Consider the following 26,826-nt stretch of genomic DNA (forward strand, 5'->3'; position numbering starts at 1 on the left):
TTCGAGCGCATGCGTTTTAGCGTCTGCATTTACAAATTTGAGCTTTCACCTGAATCAGAAACCGAAGTAAATGCATTTTTGGCAAGCGAGACGCAAATTGGAATGAATATGAAGTAAAAACTACTTTTGGGGTTGGAAAGAAAGCCAATCAAGTCTCCTAACTTAAAGGTATAGTTTTGATTTTGCAAAAAATGATCAGCAGATATTGACTATTTTCAGTTTCAATCACTGATTGATGGTTGCAGTATACTTGTATTCACGGCAACAACGTCGTGTATGATGTGAAGACTCCACCTATGCATGTAGAAATTTGACAAATTCAGGGTAATACGAACTGAACTTAACTTGATTTACTGAGTAAACCGTACTAGTATGGTGTGTATCCCATACTCCTTACTCTCTAACGCAATACAGTGAAATAGTTCACTTACACATCATACTAGGGTAGTTACTACGCATCCCCTGAACAACAGTACTTTGGTTGTATGATGAAGTGACCTAACATTGGTTAAATCTTCAAACAATAAATCATCCTCTGAATTATTGTTTTGGTAGATACTTTAAAATATCTTTTACAGCTCTCAACCTTATATGTTACACTGTTAGACAATAATCATGATTATAGGTTTTCTTGTGACCTGATAGAGTATGTTCACCTCAACTATGACAACAATCATCTACAATAGTGCTAAGCTGAATATGAAATTCAAGCAATTAGTATTTTCAACATATCCAGGGCGCGCTTTTGGGTAAACCTACACTTAACTCTCGCCTCATTCTAAAGGTTTTCATGATCTTAGATTACCTGCCCTTAATTTCCTTTAACCATTTGATTGGTATGTTAGACCTTGTAGCATAACCAATCAGAATGCAAGTTACAAACCAGCCTCAATGTTCGGTTGGCGATATCAACAACATAGCAGCCAGTCCCATTGATTATGATAGAGTTTGTGAGAAATCCAACGTTGAAAAACTGACTGAATCGTAAAAGAAAGCCCTCAAAAATCATTTTAATGGAAAGGATGTCTTCATGTCCATAAAAATTGGCGGTGGCTTTGGTTTCATTTTATGAATATGAGTTACCTCCCTTACCCATTTTCTTTTTCCTTATCTTAATGTTTGATTGGTAGGTAAAATGTTAAAGAAAATCAAGGGCAGGTAATTTAAGATCATGAAAACCTTGTGAATGGGTTCAGGGGTTAGTGCAGGTGTACCGAAATGCAATCCCTGGAGATATAGAGGATGTATTTTCAAGGGCTACATGTATAAGAAAGAAAGCATGGACTAATCCCATATTACAGGCTGGTGATTATATTTCTTGTGATTGTTGCATCCATATAATTAAGGGTAGGTAAACAATGACAACATCTGGCGATATGGGGATAACCTTTCACCATGTTTACTGATATTGATGTTGATCATTAATTTTCCATACAAAAAGATCAGGTATTACTATGATGATGATGATGATGATGATTGATTCAGAGGATATCCTTGTCAATACAACATAAAACTGTTATTTCTTACAGATGGTCAAAGGTGGACCAGAGTTTAATAAAAGACTACCCAGATTTCTGCGTCATGAAGACATACCAACAGATACCTTTACACCCAGGACATACCAGGTTTGTCTTTCTCAAATTATTATCCCTGCCACAAAGAGGGATATACTATTTGTTGCCCTCTGTCACTAGTGTCAGTCCTTCCTGTGCTCAGATGGTGTTAACAAATAAGGGGAAAATTGGGATATATTTTTTCAGAAATTTTGCAGTGTGTCTTAATGGTAAGAAAAATAAATTGAGATAATTATTACTGGTCATAATTAACCAAGTTATGGTCTTTGTTTGCTGAAAAGTAGAAGTAACAGTAACATCTTGTCATTTGTATGAAAAAGTTTTTTCAGTGTTTTAATGAAACTTTGCAGGGCAGCTCCCTGTATTCTTAATTAATATGTTCCAAAATAGGTTTGATTGGATGTTTATTAAACGATAGTTGTGGTTATAACCTTGGCATTCTGAAATTGTGCCATGTTGTTAGCAGGATAAAAAGAAAACTTTTTGATATGTTATGAGGAGACTTTATAAAGGGCCTTAGGAGTACGTGTTATCGGGTTACATACACCATTGTACACATTTAGTTTGAAAACTGGACATGTCAGGGCAGAGTTATGGCCCTTGGTTCTTTGAAATCTGCTTTGCTAGATAAAAGGAAGCTTATTAGAATTGTTGTAAAGAAACATGTAAAGAACCATTACCATGATTACAGGGGTCGTAATCATATTGATGATGTTAACTGAACTTTGTAGTTTCAATATTGAATTAATGAATCATGTCCTTTATTCATCTTAAAATATGAATGTCATCCAAGGACAACACAAGGGTTTCATGCCTAACAGATCAAACAGTTTGTGTTTAATTTAATCCACCTGGGCTTATTTATTTGAAGGAATGCATATAACTATAAGGGACTAGTGGAAAACTTATTTCACTAGCTCTCGGAATTTGTAGCTAGTCCTGCTTGAAAGAGACATAAATGTTAACTTTGCTTACATTTTCTGCCAGTTTTATTCAGTTCCAATTTGTTGCAAAATTAAAGCATTGAGAACTGGTTCAGAATTTTAATCCTCACAACATGCTACTAGTCAATGAGGAATACCATAATTGGATTTTTACTTGTCCTCAGCACAATTTAGTTGTCTCGGGCTTGCAGACTAGCATGAATTTGAAAGGCTGCCTCCAAATGACTGTTGTATTATTTCATTTATTCACATTGATGTACTAGGTGATGACATTGACAGGGTATGCTATTTGTAGGTGGAGCTGCTTGATGCGGCATTACACCGCAACACAATCATATGCCTGGGTAGTAACTCCGGCAAGGCCTTCATTGCACTCATGGTCATCAAGGAGATGGCCCACCAGATCAGGAAGGCCTATGACAACGGGGGGAAGAGAACTGTCTACCTGGTGGTGTCCGGTAACATTCACATTTTATTCTTGATTACCAAAATGTCCTAAATCTATGATCTACTTCAACCAAGCAATAACTGTTCAGTTGTCAATTTGGTCATCAAAAACATTGGGCCACCTGAATTGAAACTTCAAAATGACATTTAAGGTTTTATATTTGTTCAAGGCAAAACATAATAAACAATTTTACCATTGACATATGATGTAAACATTTGAGAAGTTTTACAATTTGTTCTGAAAATGGTAATATGTGTTGTGAATGACAATTATGTTCCTTTGTGTGTGAAGTTAAAGTAGAAAAATGAAAGAAATATGGAGACATAACCATAAATGTGTACTCATAATGTAGTTAATTTTGTTGTACAAAAGAAAAGATACCCTACTTGCTAGTTCTTTGAACACTTAGATTTGATTTCCAATAAATATACAGCTATCATGGTTATAATGAGCTGAGAATGGCTACTTATGTTTTCTCATCTTTGCCAAACTGAGATACAACTGACTGTGATATGATGACTTCATTATTAGAGAGTACCACGTTGTTTTCAGACCTTGCGGCCGAGGTTGAGTGGCAGATCCTCCAGCACCACACTGACCTGACGGTCGGCAAGTACACCTCCGACACCGAGCTCGACGACTGGAAACAGGAAGACTGGCTGGCGGAACTCACTGAGAAGCAGATCCTTGTCATGGTAGCAGACGTGTTTCACACCGCCCTCGACAATAACTTCCTACCACTGTCCAGCCTCAATCTGGTTATATTCGATGACTGCCATCTTGCAGTCGGGGATCACCACTATGTCCATATCATGGAACATCTGTCCCCTGCATCGGGAGAAGAACAGCCGCAGATTCTGGGTCTGACTGCAGCCATATTGGGGAGTCGATGCAATGACCCCTATGAACTGCGGAATGCAATCACATCACTTGAAGCTATGTTACATTCCAGAGCTGAAACTTCCATGCTTGTGATCTCAGAGAGGTACGGCTCACGCCCCAAAGAGGTTGTGTACCAGTGTGAACCGACTGAGCCTCTGGACATCACCATAGTGCTGAAGAGCATCCTTGAGAATGCGCTGTTCTTCCTGTATGAGTTGCAGTTCACGGAAGAAGAGTGTGGGAAGAAGGATCCCCGGCACATTCCCAAGAATGCTTTGTCAGAATGTCACAATATTCTGCTCCGACTTGGTCCGTGGTGTGCAGCCCGAATTGCAGAAATGTTGATAACTCAAATTGAAAAATCAGAAAAACAGGAAAGCAATCCAATTCCTAAAAGACTGCTTCGCTTCGCATCAACTCAGCTTCGATACATCACAAAGGTTTTTGATAAACACTTCACGCCTGATTATGTTGTTGAAGAATTCCTTGAGTATACAACACCTAAGGTTGTTCAACTTGTTGACATTTTACGGAAGTACAAACCAGATTTAGACTTTATGATTATTAGTAACGAAGATTCCGGGATGTCGGATGAATCAGATCTGTCCGATGACTCCATGGATTTGTCCGATTCGGACGATGACGATGGAAGTCCAAGTTCTCATTCTAACAAACAAATTCATATTGCAGTCAAACGTAGCATGGAGGGGTTTGAGGATAGAGCTGTTAGCTGTTTCCTTGGTCCAGATGAGAAAAAGTTGATAGGAATTGTGTTTGTAGAGCAGAGATATGTAGCATTTGCCTTGAACAAACTTATAGAGGAGGTGTGTGGTTGGGACGAGAATCTGTGTTTTATCAAGAGCAACCACCTGACTGGGCCGGGATGGAAAGGAGGCAAGCAGAAGAAGGACACAGGGAGGGTGTATCGTAAGCAGGAGGAGACGCTGCGCAAGTTCCGCATGCAGGAGCTGAACCTCCTGATATCCACCAGTGTCCTTGAGGAAGGAGTGGACATCCCCAAGTGTAACCTTGTCGTCCGCTTTGATCCCCCGAAAGACTACAGGTCCTACACACTGGCCAAGGTGAGACACTGATTTATGTGTAGGGCTCGCCAGGTTTGGAAATGAACATAGGTCTGCTAGTCCAAGAGTCGTAAAATTCAGGGACGTGTGACTTTCTTTGTGACCTTTGAGCATGACGTCCATCAAAGCAATGCACCATTATTATTATTATTATTAATAATGAGTTAAAGGGCAGGGAAAGATATTGATGATTATCAATAGTTGTATTACCATGATTACATACATGTTTTTATGGTGCCTCAGGGTCGGGCGCGATCGAGGGATGCTGAGTACATAATCCTGGTGGAGAGAGATAAGAAGAACACCTTCACTGAGGAACTCAAGATCTTCAAGGGAATAGAGGAGGTAACGTTGTCATGCCTTGGTCTTGTTGTCGTGGTTACCCCCACACAGTTCATTAAACACCTCTGTGTTAGAGCTAAAAATTACCCAAGTTGTATTCAATAAGCATGTAAAGGGAGCATTTTCTTCATTTGGAAAGTCCTCAATGTCAAATAATGGTAATTTAGGGACTGTGAAACTTTGCAGACAGAAAAATCGCATGTTACAATTCCTCAGGCGCTGCGATTCGCTGTGCAGAGTTGCGTCCCTTGGTCATGCCAGAAACTCTGATTGTGGGTTCGAATGCTGGTTCTCCCATATTATGTGTCTGGGTTTGTCAACACCATACCCGTGCTTGTTGGTTTCACTAAAGTGGTAAACGTCTGAGACCTGTATCACTTAGCGTTTTCCTCCCACATTGAGCTGACATGCCATGACATAACTTGAGTACTGTTAAACACGCGTTAAATGAAACTTGCTCACTCACTCATGCATATTCAACTCTCGGTTTGGTGCATGAATATGCATGAATTTCTCTAAAAAGTCCAGCCAAGTTGTTGATCTCTTGTTTAGATGTGACTGTGCAATTGTTGAGATTGGTATGAGAGGAAACTCACCATCACTAATACAGGTTTTGATCGGGGATGGAAGAGGGCGGAAAGATTTAGCAGATGAAGGAGATGAGATCAATCCTGATACAGTTGTCACCATGCTGCCGCCATATTGTCCAACTGACAACCCAGCTGCTCCCAAGGTCACCATGCAGACGGCCATTGCCCTGGTCAACAGGTAGTTTACACTTCACATTTTCCCTGTTTAATGGAACTAGGAGTACATGATAAAGTTTTATTGTTTTTCTGAAGATTTGTAAATTGTAATTAATCAGTCTGTTCGTTTGAGAATTCTACAGGCACTTTTAGAACCACACACCAATATTACATGATGTGGCACTGCACATTATTACGGCGTACTGGTATACTGCAATATGCTTTGATGCTTATTGCCATACTTTTTCTGTGTTCCGGTATATTGGGTAAGAAGACTATAGCAAGTTTCATTATTATTTGTCTAGTTCAATCTAAACTATACACAGAAATTCATTCACAAATGATATATTTCCCTTCAAAAGTGATCGACGAAACGGCAGGAACACCTCATGTTGTTATCTCCCCTGTATCCATGACTACAAATAGTGGCCACTGACCATGCGGAGTATTATTTACTGTAGTATGTAGAAAATAGGATATACTTCAGTGTCAAATCACTATTAAAGACTTTAGTTCCCAGTATGTCGCAATACATATGGCAATGTATTGCAAACAATTATTTGGCTAACACAAACCCTATATATTTAGACTTTATCAAAATAAAAACAAGTCTTCCAATATCTTCATTGGAATTCTGAACAGTAGATTGAAATCCTGCATGTAAGGCATATTATTGTCAACTTGTTGTTTTCCTAAGGTACTGTGCAAAGTTACCCAGTGATGCCTTCACCCATCTAACACCTCACTGTTCCGTTGCCGTGGTTCCTGACATGGACACTCAGATGTTTGTGGCCTCGCTCAGACTACCAGTGAACTCGTCCATAAAGCAGGAGATAATGGTAACCCTACAACTTATCAGAATAACGTAAATCACAATCACAATATTATACTCTTTTGATTAATCTTGCAGATGGAATTGATGATATTAAATTTGAAAACTTCCGTAATATTTATTTCTGTCTTGTCCTCCCAGGGTGTGGCCATGCCTTCCAAGAAGCTTGCCAAGATGGCCGTTGCTTTGAAGATGTGTGAGAAGTTACATAAAGCAGGTGTGAGAATCATTTGAGACAGCTGCCTATCGCTATATTATTGACATAATCTTGAACACAATGTCATCCCAATTACACGTCACCCAGAGCTCCAGATAACATTTTGAGTAATTGAGTTTTTACTCGAAGCTTTCTATTCTAATTTGGTTTTTACATTTTTCATTGGGTAACCAATATTTTTTCACTCATCTATTCATCACCCTATTGTTTTTTTTCTCCAATAATTAGTAAACATTTTGAGATTTAAAAAAATGAAATAATGTTTTAGATGTATATAATCATTTTAAATATAGGCTTGACTCTGAAAGTAAATTAGCTTGTAATTGAGTTTCCGATATTAGCTCCGTTGTACGCATGTTGAAAAAGCTTAGTTGGTATTTACGCTTGCTGTTTTTATACATTTGAGTTTTTAATTTAATGCATGCGTTTCTGTATGCAAGTTAATTGAAAGTAATTGGGTTTTAGATAGTTTTGGGGGGTATTTTACGCAAATACGCAGCTTATCTGTAGCTCTGGTCACCTCCCTTAATAATTTACCCATAGGGATTCTGGGGAAGAAAAGGTGTCCAGTGTCCCACACCTGTTGCAAGAGCTAACTGAAGGGCACAGCGGAGACTGTGTGACTTGTCTGGTGGCATGGATCGGTGCTCCTGCCTCCACTCCTGCTAGTTTGCCTGGTCCTGACTTTTACAGGCCACTGTGATGGGGCTGTAGTGATAAAGGGGCGGTCGGGTAGCCTAGTGGTTAAAGCTTTAGCCCGTCACCCCGAAGACCCGGGTGCGATTCCCGACATGGGTACATTGTCTGAAGCCCATTTCTGGTGTCCCCTGCCGTGATACTGCTGGAATATTGCTAAAAGCGGCATAAAACCATACTCATTCCCTCACTCACTGTAGTGATAAACAAACTTTGCTTAGTTCATCGTCTTGTGCACATGTTTGGTGTGATAGACAAGATCTCATCATACTCATACTTATACCTAACAGTCACAGTGCTTGCAGTGAAGATAGTTCTTGAATCATCGGACAGTATGAATAGCTGGAGACGAAATATATTCTTGATGTAATATTAAGGAGTCTCCTGTGTTAGTTGGTTGTCCATTGTACAGAAGTGTGCCAGTGCAAACAGTGTATGGCTTGGCGATATTATGAAAAGCTTTTACAGAATTGAAATAAACAGTTGTGTATCATGTTATCTGCACTAAAGTGCATTGTTGTATTACATCATCACTCTGTGAGTAATATGTCATCAGTTTGTGTGTACTCTGTGATGTACTCTGTCATCAGTGGACTTTGCTGCAAAACATCATCACCCTATGTGTAATATGTCATCAATTTGTGTACTCTGTCATCTGTGTGCTACAATGTTTTACAGTGTTATTGAATGTGTGCATGTAGGTGAGCTGGATGACAACTTAATGCCTGTAGGGAAGGAGATGTTTGTCTACGAGGAGGAAGAAGAGTGGGAGGAAGAGGATGTCACTGGACAGGCTCGCCCAGGGACAACCAAGAGAAAGCAGTACTACTACAAAAAAGTAAGCAAAAAAGTAGTACCTTAGTTCATGACTTATCATAATAAGATGACTGAAAATTCTTGATCGGGTTGTCATGGCTGCCTGATTATTGTCCCCCACCGCGCGAAAGCGCGGAGCGGGGGATATAGTATTCACGACCGTCCGTACGTCCCACCTGTTTGTTGCTGCGATATCTCATGAACTAAACACTGGATTGTCTTCATATTTGGAACTATGGTGTATATACAGACTCCGCAGACACCAATCGGTTTTGGTGAGCTTGACCCCATTTTCAAGGTCACAGCAGGCAAATCTGCTTTTGGAGTTGGAAAACGGTGTTGCCGCGATATCTCAAGAACTAATCGCTGGATTGTCTTCATATTTGGTACTATGGTGTATATACAGGCGGGGGACATTTCGTCACTTTGTGACAAATACTTGTGTGTCATCAGACCCCAACAGTGTGGTCACTGCACATGATGTCAACCACTGGTTTGCCTCGTCCAGATTATTCAAGTACAGTTGGAATATTGCTGACTGCATTGTAATACAAGGTTCACATATTCTTATATGTGAAGTTTGTCGTTACTTAATACTGTTTAGGGGTAAGTGGGGTAGCTTTGTGGTTAAGCATTTGCTCATCACACTGAAGACCTGGGTTTGTTCCCCACATGGGTAGAAGCCCCTTTTTGGTGTCCCCTGCTGTGATATTGCTGGATTGTTGCTTAAAGCGGCATAAAACCATACTCAGTGCTGTTTAGATGTTTTGAAAAGTTTCTTTCCCAGTGTTAGAATATCTCGACTAGCCTAGTTGTAAGTGTTGTATTCTTCTTTATAGTTCTTGGGATAACCATCTGAGTTATGTCATAACCTGACGATAAAAAGAATGCGATGGCTAGTCTAAGTAACATTTTAAGAAGTACCACTACTTTTGATAATATACCAATTATGCAGTAGTACCATAGGGATCTTTTTCAAATTCCTTCTCAGCCTGAATAATGCCTGGATATTGATGGTGGTATATATATTCCTTCTCAGTCTGAATAATGCCTGGATATTAATGGTGGTGTAATATTCCTTCTCAGTCTGAATAATGCCTGGATATTGATGGTGGTATATATATTCCTTCTCAGCCTGAATAATGCCTGGATATTGATGGTGGTATATGTATTCCTTCTCAGCCTGAATAATGCCTGGATATTGATGGTGGTGTATATATTCCTTCTCAGTCTGAATAATGTCTGGATATTGATGGTGGTGTATATATTCCTTCTCAGCCTGAATAATGCCTGGATATTGATGGTGGTGTATATATTCCTTCTCAGTCTGAATAATGCCTGGATATTGATGGTGGTATATATATTCCTTCTCAGTCTGAATAATGCCTGGATATTGATGGTGGTGTATATATTCCTTCTCAACCTGAATAATGCCTGGATATTGATGGTGGTGTATATATTCCTTCTCAGTCTGAATAATGCCTGGATATTGATGGTGGTATATATATTCCTTCTCAGTCTGAATAATGCCTGGATATTGATGGTGGTGTATATATTCCTTCTCAACCTGAATAATGCCTGGATATTGATGGTGGTATATATATTCCTTCTCAGTCTGAATAATGCCTGGATATTGATTGTGGTATATATATTCCTTCTCAGTCTGAATAATGCCTGGATATTAATGGTGGTGTAATATTCCTTCTCAGTCTGAATAATGCCTGGATATTGATGGTGGTATATATATTCCTTCTCAGCCTGAATAATGCCTGGATATTGATGGTGGTATATGTATTCCTTCACAGCCTGAATAATGCCTGGATATTGATGGTGGTGTATTATATTTCAGGCAGCGGATGCATTTGTTCACAGTCATGTCCGCCCAGACGAGCCCTGCAACCTGTACTTCATCAACCTCAAACTAACCGGGCCAATCACAGACGAGCAGAACACCCGCGGCAGACGCATATATGCACCCGAGGATACTGCACAGTCGCTGGGTCTACTCTCATCAAAGGAAATTCCCCTAGTGAGCTACTACAAAGACTTGGATTTTACATTGGGTTATCAAATTGGCGTAGTTGTTTGGGTCCCTGTGACTGTAATGTTGCTATGCCAATGCAAGACCTTATCACTTGCTGTTACAATTATGATCATTCGACCCGTGAAGATCCGGGGTAGAATAGGTCTCCAGCAACCCATGCTTGCTGTAAAAGGTGACTATGCTTGTCGTAAGAGTGGAAATGGCATGTGGAGGTAAGGTTGGGTAACACTATAAGTTGTAGCAGGATTATGAGGGGTACATGGTTGGTGTTTTCATCAAGTGGAAATGTCTGCTTGGTTTTGTAGGTCCCTCATTTTCCGGTGTACACACGGTCAGGGGAGGTAACTGTCTCTGTGGATCTGATCCAGTCAAATGTGGTGCTAAGCCAGGAAGACCTGAAGAAGATAGGGAAATTCCATCAGTTTGTGTTCACCAGTGTCCTTCACCTTGAGAAAGACCCCATGGAGTTTGCTGTTTCTAGTGCAGACGTCGGCTACCTTATTGTACCACTTGACAAAGGTAAGTCACAGTAGGTCCAGTTTGTGTAGACACATGAAAGACAGGAACATTCTTTTAGCAAACACGTTTTTAATGTAATATCTAACTCTAGTAGTGGTGTATAGATACAGAGATATAGTATTGTATCGTGATACAAAGTCAACAATACAATGCCTCAATTTATTACCCTTGTATCATGAATACACAATGCCATTTAGAAAGTGGTCAAATGTAACAAATGTTGTACTTGGGATAACACTCTCTTAGTAAAGTACAGATTCTCGTTCTCTTTTGGGTTTGAGCCCCGTCCGGGATTCGAACCCGCACTTGCCAGCGTGAGGCACCTCATCGTCAGCACACAAAGTCAGCGATCTAACCCACTCAGCCACCGTATCATGATGCATACAATACATTACCTTAATTACATTACAAGTTACACTGGTGTAAAAACACATGAATAATAACACAAACTGTTCCACAATCAGCCTTCACAAATTTGTTTGTATTTTCCGGTTGGCAGTAAATTACATAACATTCCCAGAGCCTTCAAGCCTATATATTTCTGCCATTCAATATCCCACTGTCGATCTCTGAAAGTTAAAAACAAATGATTCAGGGTTGTGATTCAACCTCACGAAGAAAGATTATCAATATGTGAAAAAAGTACTGTATCAGGATACCAGGACACTGAATTTCCCTAACCATGATGTTTGTTTAAATAGTTATTCATGATTTGTGTGAAACATAGTCAAGAATTCACAATGGGAACAAATTGTTGTACATTGACATATCTGTTTATTTAAATATGTTCAAAATATACTACTCAAAAATAGTTAAGGAACACCTGATTCTTATTTGCTATAGTGGCGTGACAGATTAACTGAAGTAACATAAAAGTTCTTAAACTTCTTTTTAGTAGTGTATGTCATGATTTTAAGCCCACCTATATTTATAAGGATTTTAATATGAGTATGCACTAACTTGCCTGAACCGTATGCTTGTTTTAATGTAATATTTCCTTATTGCTAACCTTTCTTTTCAAGACTTGTCCACTGAAAGTGGGCTTGGAATACAGTGGGATTTTGTGAACCTTGTCCAATCCACTGCCAAGCCAGAGAAGAAGAAGAATGTGTTTGACAAGAAGCGAGGTGTATTTGAGTTCCGCCAGGAGGACTTTGCAGACGCTGTAGTGATGCCATCATACCGCAATATCGACCAGCCCCAACACTTCTACGTAGCTGAAATCCGTTTGGACCTTAACCCAACCAGTCCTTTCCCTTCACCGGAGTTGTACAAAACATTCAACGAATACTACACCACCAAGTATGGCCTGACTATCACCAACACTGACCAGCCCCTCCTCGACGTGGACCACACGTCTGCGCGCCTCAACCTCCTCACTCCGCGCTACATGAACCAGAAGGGCGTGGCGCTGCCAACCAGCAGTGCCGAGACCAAGCGTGCTCGGCGGGAGAACCTACAACAGAAGCAGATCCTAGTCCCTGAGCTCTGTGATATACATGTGTTCCCAGCGTCTCTGTGGCGGAAGGCTGTCTGTCTGCCAGCTGTCCTGTACAGGATGAACTATCTTCTCCTGGCTGAGGAGATTAGGAAACGTATCGCGAAGGAAACTGGCATAGGGGTAGTGGAATTGCCGTGTGACTTTACATTCCCACAGTTGGATTTCGGGTTTGAAACAAATCCTGAAAAGTTGAAATGTGATGCTGAGGAGGGGCAGGACAAGGATGCCAGTGATGATGATAAGCAGAACTCCTTCGAAAGGCAAGAAAGTCCGACGGAGGATGTACATTCGTGTGATTCTAGTCAAAAGTCGGATGAAAAGGACAAAGTGCCGTCCAGTCCTAGTGAAAGTAGTCCCCCTGCCATCTCCCAGGAGGACCTGAAGGCAATAGAGGACAAGGGAGAGATGTCGTCAGACAGTGATTCAGGCATTGCCTCAGCAGGCTCAGAAGTCAGTGTAGCAGACATTGGAGCTCACTCTAAGTGTGATACTAATACTACTGACCTGTCTCCCCAGCCAAACAGCAGCACATCTGATGCAGATTCCAGCACCGCAAGTCTACAGTCCAAGACTGACAATGTAGATAGCAGTGTCACACAGGTACAGCCTAAGACAGATTGTGTTATTTCAAATACCAGTGCCACAGGCAAACAGCCTACCACAGACTGTGTTGTGTCAGATACAGATACCAGTGCCACAGGCAAACAGCGTACAACAGACTGTGTTGTGTCAGATACAGATACCAATGCCACAGGCAAACAGCGTACAACAGACTGTGTTGTGTCAGATACAGATACCAGTGCCACAGGCAAACAGCGTACGACAGACTGTGTTGTGTCAGATACAGATACCAATGCCACAGGCAAGCAGCGTACGACAGACTGTGTTGTGTCAGATACAGATACCAGTGCCACAGGCAAACAGTGTACGACAGACTGTGTTGTGTCAGATACAGATACCGGTGCCACAGGCAAACAGCCTACGACAGACTCTGTTATGTCAGATACAGATACCAGTGCCACAGGCAAGCAGCGTACGACAGACTGTGTTGTGTCAGATACAGATACCAATGCCACAGGCAAACAGCCTACGACAGACTGTGTTGTGTCAGATACAGATACCAGTGCCACAGGCAAACAGCCTACGACAGACTGTGTTGTGTCAGGTACAGATACCAGTTCCACAGGCAAACAGCCTGTGACAGACTGTGTTGTGTCAGATACAGATACCAATGCCACAGGCAAACAGCGTACGACAGACTGTGTTGTGTCAGATACAGATACCAGTGCCACAAATATGCAGAAGATTTTAATCACTTCTGCAACAGACACAAAAACCACTGCAACCGCTAGTACCACAAACATGGAGTCTCAGACCGACTGTATAGTGCCAGATAAGGAAACCAGAACAGGTCCCAAACCTAAGAATGACAGTAAAAGGTCCCAATCAGAAGCCAGTTCCACTGGTACACAATCACCTCAGACAGACTTTCCTGTAGCTGATACAGAAACTACTACCAAGTGTTTAAGACTCCTAAATAAACCCATAACACTCGGTACACAACCCCAGACAGATTGTGTCATCCCTGAGTCAGAATCCAGTATCACTGGTGCACAACATCCAACAGATTGTATTGTATCTGATACAGAAACCTGTGTGTCTGGTACGCAATCCAATACAGACTGCACCGTGCCTGATACAGAACAGAGTGTTGTCAGTAAACATCAACATGAACATTGCAGCAAGTCATTTGCAAAACACTGTGACGTTCAAACCAAAACTTTTACAGATGATACTCCTTTAGTCACAGCCAATGTGATAGAAGTTTTAGATAGAGACGCAAAATATGACAATGTGTTAGAAACAAACTCTATGCAGGTTAAGAACAGAAATGATTCTTTATGCCATAATGCCAGAAATGCATGTGAAAACTTTGTGGAGCAATCAGAAACTGCAGATTCTGAAGGGAACGATACTCAATGGTGCTCAACTGAAGTTAGCAATGCAACTGTCTGCAGTAACGCACAGTCCACAGGTGCCACTCCGGAGTCAGGTGACCCTGCAGGACCTCCAGCCTGCCCAGATCATGACTCGGTGCTCAACACTTCACCTAGTACAGCACACACTGGAACAAACATAACACACAATCAAACTAGTCACTCATCAGAAAGGTGCTCATCATTAACCCATGCTCATTCCAATATGGTAATCTCAGAACCTCTCAAAGAAGATGTCCAAGCTGATCCTCAGATGTCAGACGTGCCAGACTCCTCATCCCTTTTGGTGGACCAATTTCAGTATGCATCCACTGCATCCGAGGATGACTCGTCAGCCAGTGTCTGTGGTGCCCTGTCTGGTGTAACAGTCCCCTATGCGATGGATTCATGCCAACTCATAATCTCAGAAACAGAACAATCTAGTGCAAAGGATGATTCAGAAACCCCTGCTCAAATTAGGCTTGATGATCAAAGAAAGGACAGTGTGAAGGCTGACTTCCCGACTGCTCAATACTCCGATGCAATCAAAGAGTCCTCAGTGTCAAAAAGTGACCTTCTTAGTGAACCAGGTGCCGAAACAGTGTTCAATGCAAATCCTGTGTGTGATTCTTCAGACCAGATGAAAGACAGCCCAGCCTCAGGGTGGGATGATGAACCTATGTCACAGTTGACTACGATAGGGGGTCCTCCAATTAGGCAGCAACAGGAAGGGGCTGAAAGTAACTGCTGTGATACGGACAACGCTGGGTCCTATAGTAACGATGCTGATGCTGACTTTGGTGTCTGGTCCTTCCCAGGTTGTGGAGAGCCCTGTCCTGACAGTGATGCCTCCTCCTCCACAACATCAGAAGAGGTGGAACTGGAAGTGACATCTCAACCTAACATCTGCCTGGATGAGGACAGAGATCTCAGTACTTTTGTGGGACCAAGCCCCTGCCTCATTTTACAGGCGTTAACAATGTCCAATGCTAATGACTTTTTCAGTTTGGAAAGATTAGAGACTATTGGTGACTCGTTTCTCAAGTATGCCATCACCGTGTACCTCTACTGCTCATACCCAGGCATTCACGAAGGGAAGCTGAGTTACCTCAGGAGCAAGCAAGTCAGTAATTACAATCTGTATAGACTCGGTAGGAAGCGACGTTTAGCTGAGTGTATGGTGTCAGCCAAGTTTGAGCCGTATGAGAACTGGCTTCCCCCGGGGTACATCATCAACGAGAACAGGAGGAGGGGCCCGGTGCCTAGAGTTGTCATTGCCAACTCAGGCAAGAAAACGTCAAGCAGTAATGCCAAAAAGTCTGATACTGATTCCACAGTGGCCAAATTATTCGAGGACAAGAAGGAAACAGGTGGTAGTAAAAAGACAGAAGTGTGCGATGTGATAAATGACAAAGAGAAATCGGATATTAAAGTTGTATCTGAGGAGTCAGAAGGAAACATGACAGAGAAACATGCAGCCGGAAGTGAAACTGAGGACATTCATGGTGGTAATGTGGAATCTGAAGGAAGTGTGACCCAGAAACTTGAAACTAAAGACATGCATAGTGTTGATATCAAATCTGAAGCCAATGTGACCCAGAAACATGAAACTGTAGACATGCATAGTGTTGATGTGAAATCAGAAGGAAAGGTGACCCAAAAACTTGAAACTGAAAACATGCATAGTGTTGATATCAAATCTGAAGCCAATGTGACCCCGAAACTTGAAACTGAAGACATGCATAGTGTTGATGTGAAATCAGAAGGAAAGGTGACCCCGAAACTTGAAACTGAAAACATGCATAGTGTTGATATCAAATCTGAAGGAAAGGTGACCCCGAAACTTGAAACTGAAGACATGCATAGTGTTGATGTGAAATCAGAAGGAAAGGTGACCCCGAAACTTGAAACTGAAGACATGCATAGTGTTGATGTGAAATCAGAAGGATATGTGACCCAGACTCTTGAAGCCGAGGAGAAGCATCTCATTAATGAGGATTGTGAAGAAAAAATGCCAGAGAAACATGAAGCTGACAAGCACAGCACTGATCTAGATTCCAAAGAAAGTGGAACTGAGGAAACAGAAACTGAAAACAAGCATAGCATTGATGCCAGTTGTGAAGAAGGCATATCTGAGGATGCTGGTAGTGATACTGAATCCACTGTTGTGGACGTAGATGATGGTCTTGAGAACATACCTGTGCTCTCTGACAGTGATGCTAGTCACACATCAGCAGCTACAGAACAAATGACAGCTGTGTCCACCAAAGACAGTGATGGGGGGACAATAGAACAAAGCGGATGTGTGCCACCGATGAGTGATGTAGAACGCCAGAAGTTTGACCAGGAGCTTGAAGAGATTGACCTGATCCAAGAGGCTGACAAGATAGAGGATCTGACTGACGACACGCTGGCTTTAGTGCCCTACAGTCTACAGACGCAGCACGGGATCCCAGACAAGAGTGTGGCTGACAGCGTGGAGGCTCTGATTGGCTGCTATCTGACCACATGTGGGAAGAAGGCAGCGCTGATGTTCATGTCATGGCTGGGGCTGAAGGTGTTGCCGAGGAAGGACCACCGAGTGGGTGCGGTTCGCAGAAAGGAGGGGCAGCAGGTTAGTGTCAGGGTGCTACTTGGAACATGTATTTACAGATGACTTCTAAACCCCTCCATCTTTTCAGGGTAACTATATAGGGACCAAACATACTCCAGGGAGACTTTTCTTGTAAACATATTGATAATATATTCAACTGTGATACTGGTGTAGGCCTAATATATTTCAACAAAGATACATACCCCGGTTGGTATTCTGGATTAGAATAGGTGCCAGCAATCTATGCTTGTTGTAAAAGGTGATGGGTTGGGGGGTCAGACTCCGTGACATTGTTGATTTCCTGTCAGCGTACCCCAATGGCATAGGATACTGTTGATAATATCAGTCACTGGATTGTGTGGTCCAGACTCTGTTACTTACATGGTAATCATGGTCCTATGACTGGAATATTGCTCAGTGGACTCTAAACATGTTAACCAACAATAACAAAATATCTACTAGTGAAGGTCCTGTGTTATGTGATCCATGTAAGATGTTTCAGATTCCTGAGTATCAGAACACTTTATTCATCTTCTCCTGTTGTCTATTGCATTAGCGGTTGACAACTTTATCTCTCCACCAGGTGAGTGAGTACGAGTTTGAGGAGCTTCAGTGTCCCCCGTCGCCGCTGTTCCTGGCAGGGCACCACCACGCCAACAACATGCTGCTCCATCTCCTGGACGGCTACAACGTCTTTGAGGAGAAGATTGGCTACACCTTCCAGGACCGGTCCTACCTGCTGCAGGCCTTCACGCACGCCTCCTACCATTACAACTCCATCACTGACTGCTATCAGAGGTACGCCAATGTTCACGATACTACTCTCCATACACTCCATCACTGACTGCTATCAGAGGTACACCAGTGTTCACGATACTACTCTCCATACACTCCATCACTGACTGCTATCAGAGGTACACCAATGTTCACGATACTACTCTCCATACACTCCATCACTGACTGCTATCAGAGGTACACCAGTGTTCACGATACTACTCTCCATACACTCCTCACTGACTGCTATCAGAGGTACACCAGTGTTCACGATACTACTCTCCATACACTCCTCACGGACTGCTATCAGAGGTACACCAGTGTTCACGATACTACTCTCCATACACTCCTCACTGACTGCTATCCGAGGTACACCAATTAGTGGAATACCTAAATTATTTTTACCTTGTCAGTAGGACTGCATGGTATTTCCGGTACACCATTATATTGAAATATGTATTGCAATATTTTTTCTGTGTTCTGGTATATTGGGTAAAAAAAATGTTACAAATTTCGTTATTCTTTGTATCGTTTAACCTAAATGTACACAGAAATTCTGCTGTTTTCTTTTACTAAGTATTCCATATCACACACATGACTAAGCATGATCAGATGCCGCCATTTGTAGTCATGGATACTGGAACACAAATGATGTTTCCCTGCAAGTGTGATTGACACAAAGTCGGAAACATGGAGGTGTTTTTTTTCTCACGTTGTTATCTACCCTGTATCCATGACTACATATGGTGGCGACTGCTGTGTAATGTCATATGGGATACTTCGTAAAAGGTAACAGCAGAAGGCCTATGTTTCAACATGACATTGTTAGATATGTCACACTCGCCATGTTTCAGGCTGGAGTTCCTGGGAGATGCCATCCTGGACTATGTGATCACCCGCCATCTGTACGAGGACTCACAGAAGTATTCCCCAGGCATCCTGACAGACCTTAGGTCCGCCCTCGTCAACAACAACATCTTTGCAGCTCTGGCAGTGAAGTGGGACTTCCACAAGTACTTCAAGGCCATTTCTCCAGCACTGTTCCACGTCATCGAGAAGTTTGTCGCGAGACAGAAGGACAAGGAGGATGAGATTGATATTGAGGATGAGGTAAGACAACACAAACAGCACTGTGAACTGTCTGATCTGTCACTAGCTTCAAAGCCACCAATAAATGATGGTTTTTGTTCCACAAAGCGATCTTAGCCTAGTTACCCTGTGTTGTGTTCACCTAGTTACCCTGTGTCGTGTTCACCTAGTTACCCTGTGTTGTGTTCACCTAGTTACCCTGTGTCGTGTTCACCTAGTTACCCTGTGTCGTGTTCACCTAGTTACCCTGTGTCGTGTTCACCTAGTTACCCTGTGTTGGGTTCACCTAGTTACCCCATGTTGTGTTTACCTAGTTACCCTGTGTTGTGTTTACCTAGTTACCCTGTGTTGTGTTCACCTAGCTACCCTGTGTTGTGGTTGCCTGGTTACCCTGTGTTGTGTTTACCTAGTTACCCTGTGTTGTGTTTACCTAGTCACCCTGTGTCGTGGTTGCCTAGTTACCCTGTGTTGTGTATACCTAGTTACCCTGTGTCGTGGTTGCCTAGTTAACCTATGGTTGTCTTTACCTAGTTACCCTGTGTCGTGGTTGCAAAGGTTACTCGTGTTGTGTTTACCTAGTTACCATGTGTTGTGTTTACCTAGTTACCCTGTGTTGTGTTTACCTAGTTACCCTATGTTGTGTTTACCTAGTTACCCTGTGTTGTGTTTACCTAGTTACCCTATGTTGTGTTTACTTAGTTACCCTGTGTTGTAATTGTCTTGTTGCCCTTGTTGTGGTTGCCTAGTTACCCTGTGTTGTGTTTACCTAGTTACCCTGTGTTGTGTTTACTTAGTTACCCTGTGTTGTAATTGTCTTGTTGCCCTTGTTGTGGTTGCCTAGTTACCCTGTGTTGTGTTTACCTAGTTACCCTGTGTTGTAATTGTCTTGTTGCCCTTGTTGTGGTTGCCTAGTTACCCTGTGTTGTAATTGTCTTGTTGCCCATGTTCTGGTTGTCTAGTTACCCAGAGTTATGGTTGTACCTTGTGAAGATCTGGGTTAGAATTGGTCTTAGGCAACCCATGATTGTCGTAAGAGGTGACTAACTAGATCATATGGTCTGGCTTGCTGACTTTGTTGCCTAGTTACCCGTGTTGATTTGGCAGTTCCAGATGTTGGAGGATGGGGACGAGGACAGTGAGCAGGTGGAGGAGGTGGAGCTGGAGATACCCAAAGCTCTGGGAGACATCTTCGAGTCTGTTGCTGGCGCCATCTACCTGGACAGCGGCATGTCCCTGGACACTGTGTGGAGGGTGTATTACCGCATCATGCGGCCACAGATAGGTGTGCATAGATCTCTGTATGTCTTACTGAGTCATAGGTTGAAACACTACCAGTACGTTCATAGCTCAATACCGTCAAGGTGAGCTTATGTAATGCCTGTTCATTCATTGTCCTTCCTTCAATATATCAGTATTGTATGCACACTGTACACTGTCATGTCAGTACTATAGTGGGGTGCATGAGTTAAAATTTAATGTAGCATCAGCATTATTTCTGCCATATGGCAACTAAGTACCATATTGATATGTATTAGCATATATAAGATAGCTAAGCGGTAAATAGCAAAGAACAGGTAAGAACGAAGCGTGGTTTATTTCACGATAAAACCTTGCTCTATCATGACGTCATTTCTGGAGATTCGAACATGAGGTTATTTTTGAGAGGGAAGTGTCTAGTGAGTTGTTCCCCGTAGATGTAGCTTGGCAACGTAGATGAACACGATGGCCGAACGATTGCATCCGAAAGTGGACATGAGGATTGTGAGAATATGCGGGAAAGACCAAGTTTAACCTCCTGTTCATAAAATGGACTTGTCCGACATTGCAAAGGTTGAATTCTATTCAGGGAGTCATCATCATTTTTTAACATGATTTATATAGGGGTAAATATTTAGTAACATCCAAAAAGTAACATAAGTAACATCCAAAAAGAGGCTGTGCATAATGTTGATGTCTCATATGACAAATAATACACTCAGGGATGCGACCCTCATGGTTATTCTCCCTGCAGTGTTTTATTGTATGATAAACAACTCCCACATCATTTATTATATTCTTAAATATATCCCTGGTGACAATGAAACGGTTTACATTATGTTGCATAAGACAAATTACAGCAGCACCAATTAACTTAGTTTTCTATGCCACCTTCAGACCCCCGGAGAGCGGAAGGTCCGGGGTTCGATCCCCGACCATGTCATACCAAAAGACGTTAAAAGATGGTACTTGTTGTTACCCTGTCTGGCGCTCGGCATTAAGGGGCTAAAACAAGGACTGGTCGGCTCGGAGTCAGTATACTGTGTCTGAGTGGGGTATTCATATTAAACTGCGGCATGGTATCTCATTATCAGTGGGCTAGCACTATAAATCGGCATCAGTCTGGTCTAGTACAAGCAGACACACACACACGTGCATGCACGTCGCTATATAAGTGCAATAATCTTGGAAGCGACGTTAAACCCCATTTCACCTCACATCTATGCCACCTTCAAGCCATAGCTTGCTCTGTCACCATAAGGTTTGGAAATATTCAGATGTGGTAAGCAAGATCCTTCCTTCTATGATCATGATAATGGAGAACTGCTTTCATTTTGAGGAATTTGATATGGTTGCTACCACACCACCTGTGATTACACCAGAATATATCCTCACTAACCTATTTAACGACACTGGAAGAGGGTGGCATTGAGGACGCATATTACACATTGTGGCATTATTACCATTAACTTGAGGATGCATATTACACATTGTGGCAATATTACCATTAACTTGAGGATGCATGTTACACATTGTGGCAATATTACCATTCACTTGAGGATGCATGTTACACATTGTGGCAATATTACCATTCACTTGAGGATGCATGTTACACATTGTGGCAATATTACCATTCACTTGAGGATGCATGTTAATGTACATATTTTATTTCTTGTATCTTATCTTTCACTTTAAAAAATTAATTCAGAAGAAGTTTCAGAAGAGTTTTTTTAAGATAACTGTGCTATTTAGGCATGGCCACTGTCTTGATTATATGTGGTACTTTGAAAGTGAAACAGTGAAGCCTAAACTCATGTAGACAGTTATAAATCACCTAAAGATCACGATATGTTTTCATGTAATTCTAGAAAAGTATCTGAAGAGCATCCCCAAGTCTCCTGTGAGGGAGCTGTTGGAGCTGGAACCAGAGACAGCCAAGTTCGAGTGAGTTGTCACCCCTGTATGCAGTGAATTGTCCAGTTAGAGTCTCTTGTCCTCGTCATGGAAACAAATAAGACAACTGTCAGTCTGGGTCATCTTGGTGGTGCAGAAATTGGTCCCCAGTATCCTATGCTGGTTGTAACGTGTGCTGGTTGTAACCCATGCTGGTTGTAACCCGTGCTGGTTGTAACCCATGCTGGTTGTAACCCGTGCTGGTTGTGACCTGTGCTGGTTGTAACCTGTGCTGGTTGTAATCTGTGCTGGTTTTTAACCCATACTGGTTGTAACCCATGCTGGTTGTAATCCATGCTTGTTGTAACCCATGCTGGTTGTAACCCATGCTGGTTGTAACCCATGCTGGTTGTAACCCATACTGGTTGTAACCTGTGCTGGTTGTAACCCATGCTGGTTGTAACCCGTGCTGGTTGTAACCCGTGCTGGTTGTAACCCGTGCTGGTTGTAACCTGTGCTGGTTGTAACCTTTGCTGGTTGTAACCCATGCTGGTTGTAACCCATGCTGGTTGTAAACCATGCTGGTTGTATTGGTTTAAACTATGCTGGTTGTAAACCATGCTGGTTTTAACCTATGCTGGTTGTAACCCATGCTGGTTGTAACCAATGCTTGTTGTAACCCATGCTGGTTGTAACCCATGCTGGTTGTAAACCATGCTGGTTGTATTGGTTTAAACTATGCTGGTTGTAAACCATGCTGGTTTTAACCTATGCTGGTTGTAACCCATGCTGGTTGTAACCCATGCTGGTTGTAACCCATGCTGGTTGTAACCCATGCTGGTTGTAACCTGTGCTGGTTGTAACCCGTGCTGGTTGTAACCCGTGCTGGTTGTAACCCATGCTGGTTGTAACCCGTGCTGGTTGTAACCCGTGCTGGTTGTAACCCGTGCTTGTTGTAACCCGTGCTGGTTGTAACCCGTGCTGGTTGTAACCCGTGCTGGTTGTAACCCGTGCTGGTTGTAACCCGTGCTGGTTGTAACCCATGCTGGTTGTTACCCATGCTGGTTGTAACCCGTGCTGGTTGTAACCCGTGCTGGTTGTAACCCATGCTGGTTGTTACCCATGCTGGTTGTAACCCATGCTGGTTGTAACCCATGCTGGTTGTAACCTGTGCCGGTTGTAAAAGGGGACTCATTGGTTTGGATGGTTAGGCTTGGTGACTTGGTGGATTGTATGTCACCATACCCCGACTGCATTGAATGTTGCTCATTATATCAATCACTATTTGTCTTGTCCAGATTTGATTATTTACAGGGCGTTTCAAGTTATTGAACTGGATTATTTCTAGTGAGCATTAAACAATAAACAAACCAATGAAAAGATGTTTCTGTGATGTGTATATGGTTTGCTTATGTATAAAGGACACAGCGTTAGTGTGACACGTCTGTTTACAGGAAACCCGAACGCACAATGGAAGGGAAGATCCGAGTGACAGTGAATGTGGTGGGCAAGGGAGTCTTCAGTGGTATTGGTCGCAACTACAGAATCGCAAAGAGTGCTGCTGCCAAGAAAGCTTTGAGAATCATCCGCTCTATGCAAATGGGGGTGCTTGACTGACAAGCACGTGCTCAGCAAGTCTGCCTTGACCTGTGACCTCTTCATGCCATACCTCAGTCCGGACTGTAGTCCCAGCAAACTGACCATGCCTTCCAGTCTTCTGTCCACTGACTGACCAGGCCTGGGAGTTTTCTATTCTAGGTCCCTGATGAGACAGGGCACCTTTTGACCTTGACCTTGACCTTCATGTAGTACAGACACTAGTTTAAGGCACTTGAAAATATTTGTTTATGTTTTATTTATAAGAACAATGGTACAGAAAGTTGAAATTGTAAATAATCGGAATTTAGATATGAGATTAAGGTATAAGATATATCACATATATGTATATGTTATTATAACCAATTTGTGTTGTAATAATAGATTCAGGGGTGTCGGAAAGTAAAATTAATCATACACACTACTGTTCAAAACAAATGTCTCCCTTATCACATCTATGGCTCATTTGATTTCAGGGGATGTTTATTTTGGAAAGTAGTGTAGCTCTAGTCAAGTTTCTTGAAACTGGATGTGCTGCAGTGTTTTCCAGTCATTCAGGATAGTGTTGGGTGTTAGTTTTACCCCGTACCCTGTCGCTGACTAATAGTGCATTCAGTACATTTATTTATGTTTAATTTATTTTTGTGTCCTTAAAGTGAGACAAAAGTTGAACATGTTTGTGTTCAAACCACCAGTCTTGATAGTACAGGACATAGAGCTGTTAGCCTGCAACAATATACTTTGTCACGATATCTTTCTCAATAGTCATGATGTTTCTCGATGGTCACAATATGTTTCCTGATAGTCTCGAAAGTCATGATGTTTCTCGATAGTCACGATATGTTTCTCGATAGTCACGATATGTTTCTCGATAGTCATGATATGTTTCTCGATAGTCATGATATATTTCTCGAAAGTCATGATATGTTTCTCGATAGTCATGATATGTTTCTCGATAGTCACGGTATGTTTCTCGATAGTCACGATATGTTTCTCGATAGTCATGATATGTTTCTCGATAGTCTTGATACGTTTCTTGACAGACATATTTTTCTTGATAGTCATAGTAAAGGTTTCTCTATAGTCATGTCATGCCATTCTCGGTAGTCATGATTTGTTTAAAAAAATAATAGTTTAGGTTCTCAGGCACCACCCGCATTATCATGAAATCTTCCGCATGTTTCGTTTTTATTTCCATTTTAAAAAAAATATAAAATATCTTTAAATATTCCGCTTCTCAAACATATTACCCTGGCAGTTAAATGCTCAAAAGCTTAAGAACAACAAGATTTCCCCGAAATTAATGTAAAAAGGTTTTGGTTACATAATAGCTGGAACAACAAAATAAATACCACTGCCTGCCTGCACAAAAAATTCAAAAGCCATTGCCTGAGAACCAATTCAATTATCTTTTTAAACCTTATAGTCACGATGCGTTTCTCAATAGTCATGATGCGTTTCTCAATAGTCACGATGCGTTTCTCAATAGTCATGAGGCGTTTCTCAGTAGTCATGATGCCTTTCTCAGTAGTCACGATTCATTTCTCAGTAGTCACGATGCGTTTCTCAATAGTCACGATGCATCATTCCATACGTACAACCTCATGGCATTTTAAGTTTTCTTTTATTGAAGAGAATGACCAGAGACAACCAAATTATTTTTTGGGACAGGTTTAGCAATGTTTTTATCATATTAACTGGCTTCTGATCTCTTGTACATACCACCTGGAGATAGTATTTTACACTTCATCTTCATATGTAAAACATCATACCTTCATTTGTACTGTATAGATGCATGTATCGTGACACAGCAATCTTAGCAAAGTGTATCATGGCACAGTGGATCTTAGTGACATAAATCGTGATACAGATCTTGACTAGCGTATCGTGGCACAGTGGATCTTAGCAAAGTGTATCATGGCACAGTGGATCTTAGTAACATAAATCGTGATACAGATCTTGACTGAGCGAATCGTGGCACAGTGGATCTTAGCAAAGTGTATCATGGCACAGTGGATCTTAGTAACATAAATCGTGATAGAGATCTTGACTGAGCGAATCGTGGCACAGTGGATCTTAGCAAAGTGTATCATGAAACAGCTGATCTTAGTAAAGTGTATCATGGCACAGCAGATCTTGACAAAATGTATCGTGATACAGCAGATCTTAGCAAAGTGTATCGCGGCACAGCAGATCTTAGCAAAGTGTATCGTGACAGTGTGTATCATGGCAAAGCATTATGTGGCAAAGTGTATCGTGGCACAGCAGATCTTGGCAAAGCGTACTGTGGCATAGGGTATTGTGATGTATCATTAATTTCAGTAAGTCAATCACAGCCCTGTTGGCGATATACTCTTGAGAATAGCGACATACTCCTGTAGTTCTGTAAGTCGTGTACATTGAAATGTAATATCTTCTCCCACTTTTTGTCTGTTTGGATGTAAAGGGTCATGTTTTGTGAAATGTACTCGCTTGAAACATCCGAGACATCATCTGATTGCTGAAGCCTGAGTCATTCCATTATGCAGTAAATCTAATGTAGGTATATTTTGTGTTGTGATTTCAAGTGATGCTAATGATTAGTGCTGAGTAATGGATTCGGGTTCCGTGTTTTTGACATTCCTATGAAATTAATAAAGCCTCATTTCAGCTGATTGTTGAAGTGAATGTTTTTTTATAAATCACTATTTTCTAAAATTTGAAACTATCAGATAGTTTTAGTAAATATATATATATATGTGCTCGTTAATCCGCCATTATCATATATGCTAAGTATGTATTAATCATGCTTGTTATGCAAAGACTTATGAGATAGACATTTTTCTTAATAGATTCTGGGGCTTTTTTATGAATCAGTTTGTTTGCAGAATAAGTTTGGCTAATAAACTGGCTAAAGCTTGTGGTCAAAATGAAAATAAAATTTTGATGATGTCTCTGAAGGGTTATGTCAGAAGGCAAGAAAACAACTAAATTGTTTTTTTAAAAATGTCAGTTCAAAGGGTTTC

General features: G+C 41.6%; 1 protein-coding gene across 2 annotated transcripts; it reads left to right on the plus strand.

Annotated features, from left to right (window-relative positions):
• Positions 1-69: 69 nt before the first annotated feature.
• LOC139442346 (endoribonuclease Dicer-like) lies at positions 70-26,450 on the plus strand. Of its 2 annotated transcripts, none has more exons than XM_071223144.1 (17): positions 70-168; positions 1,530-1,625; positions 2,814-2,976; positions 3,519-4,930; positions 5,174-5,275; positions 5,883-6,040; positions 6,716-6,857; positions 6,992-7,067; positions 8,465-8,601; positions 10,429-10,608; positions 10,929-11,142; positions 12,165-17,233; positions 17,769-18,010; positions 18,841-19,096; positions 20,180-20,357; positions 22,201-22,276; positions 23,680-26,450. In XM_071223144.1, exons 2-17 carry the CDS (start codon positions 1,530-1,532, stop codon positions 23,840-23,842), a joined length of 8,664 nt encoding a protein of 2,887 aa, XP_071079245.1. In that variant the 5' UTR covers positions 70-168; the 3' UTR covers positions 23,843-26,450. The 2 variants fall into 2 exon arrangements, with proteins under 2 accessions (XP_071079245.1, XP_071079246.1); XM_071223145.1 differs by having other exon boundaries at positions 17,796-18,010.
• The last annotated feature ends 376 nt before the right edge of the window (positions 26,451-26,826 follow it).

The sequence above is a fragment of the Haliotis cracherodii genome, unplaced genomic scaffold, assembly GCF_022045235.1.
Source record: "Haliotis cracherodii isolate W230 unplaced genomic scaffold, xgHalCrac1.p SCAF_5, whole genome shotgun sequence".
NCBI classification, from domain to species: domain Eukaryota; kingdom Metazoa; phylum Mollusca; class Gastropoda; order Lepetellida; family Haliotidae; genus Haliotis; species Haliotis cracherodii.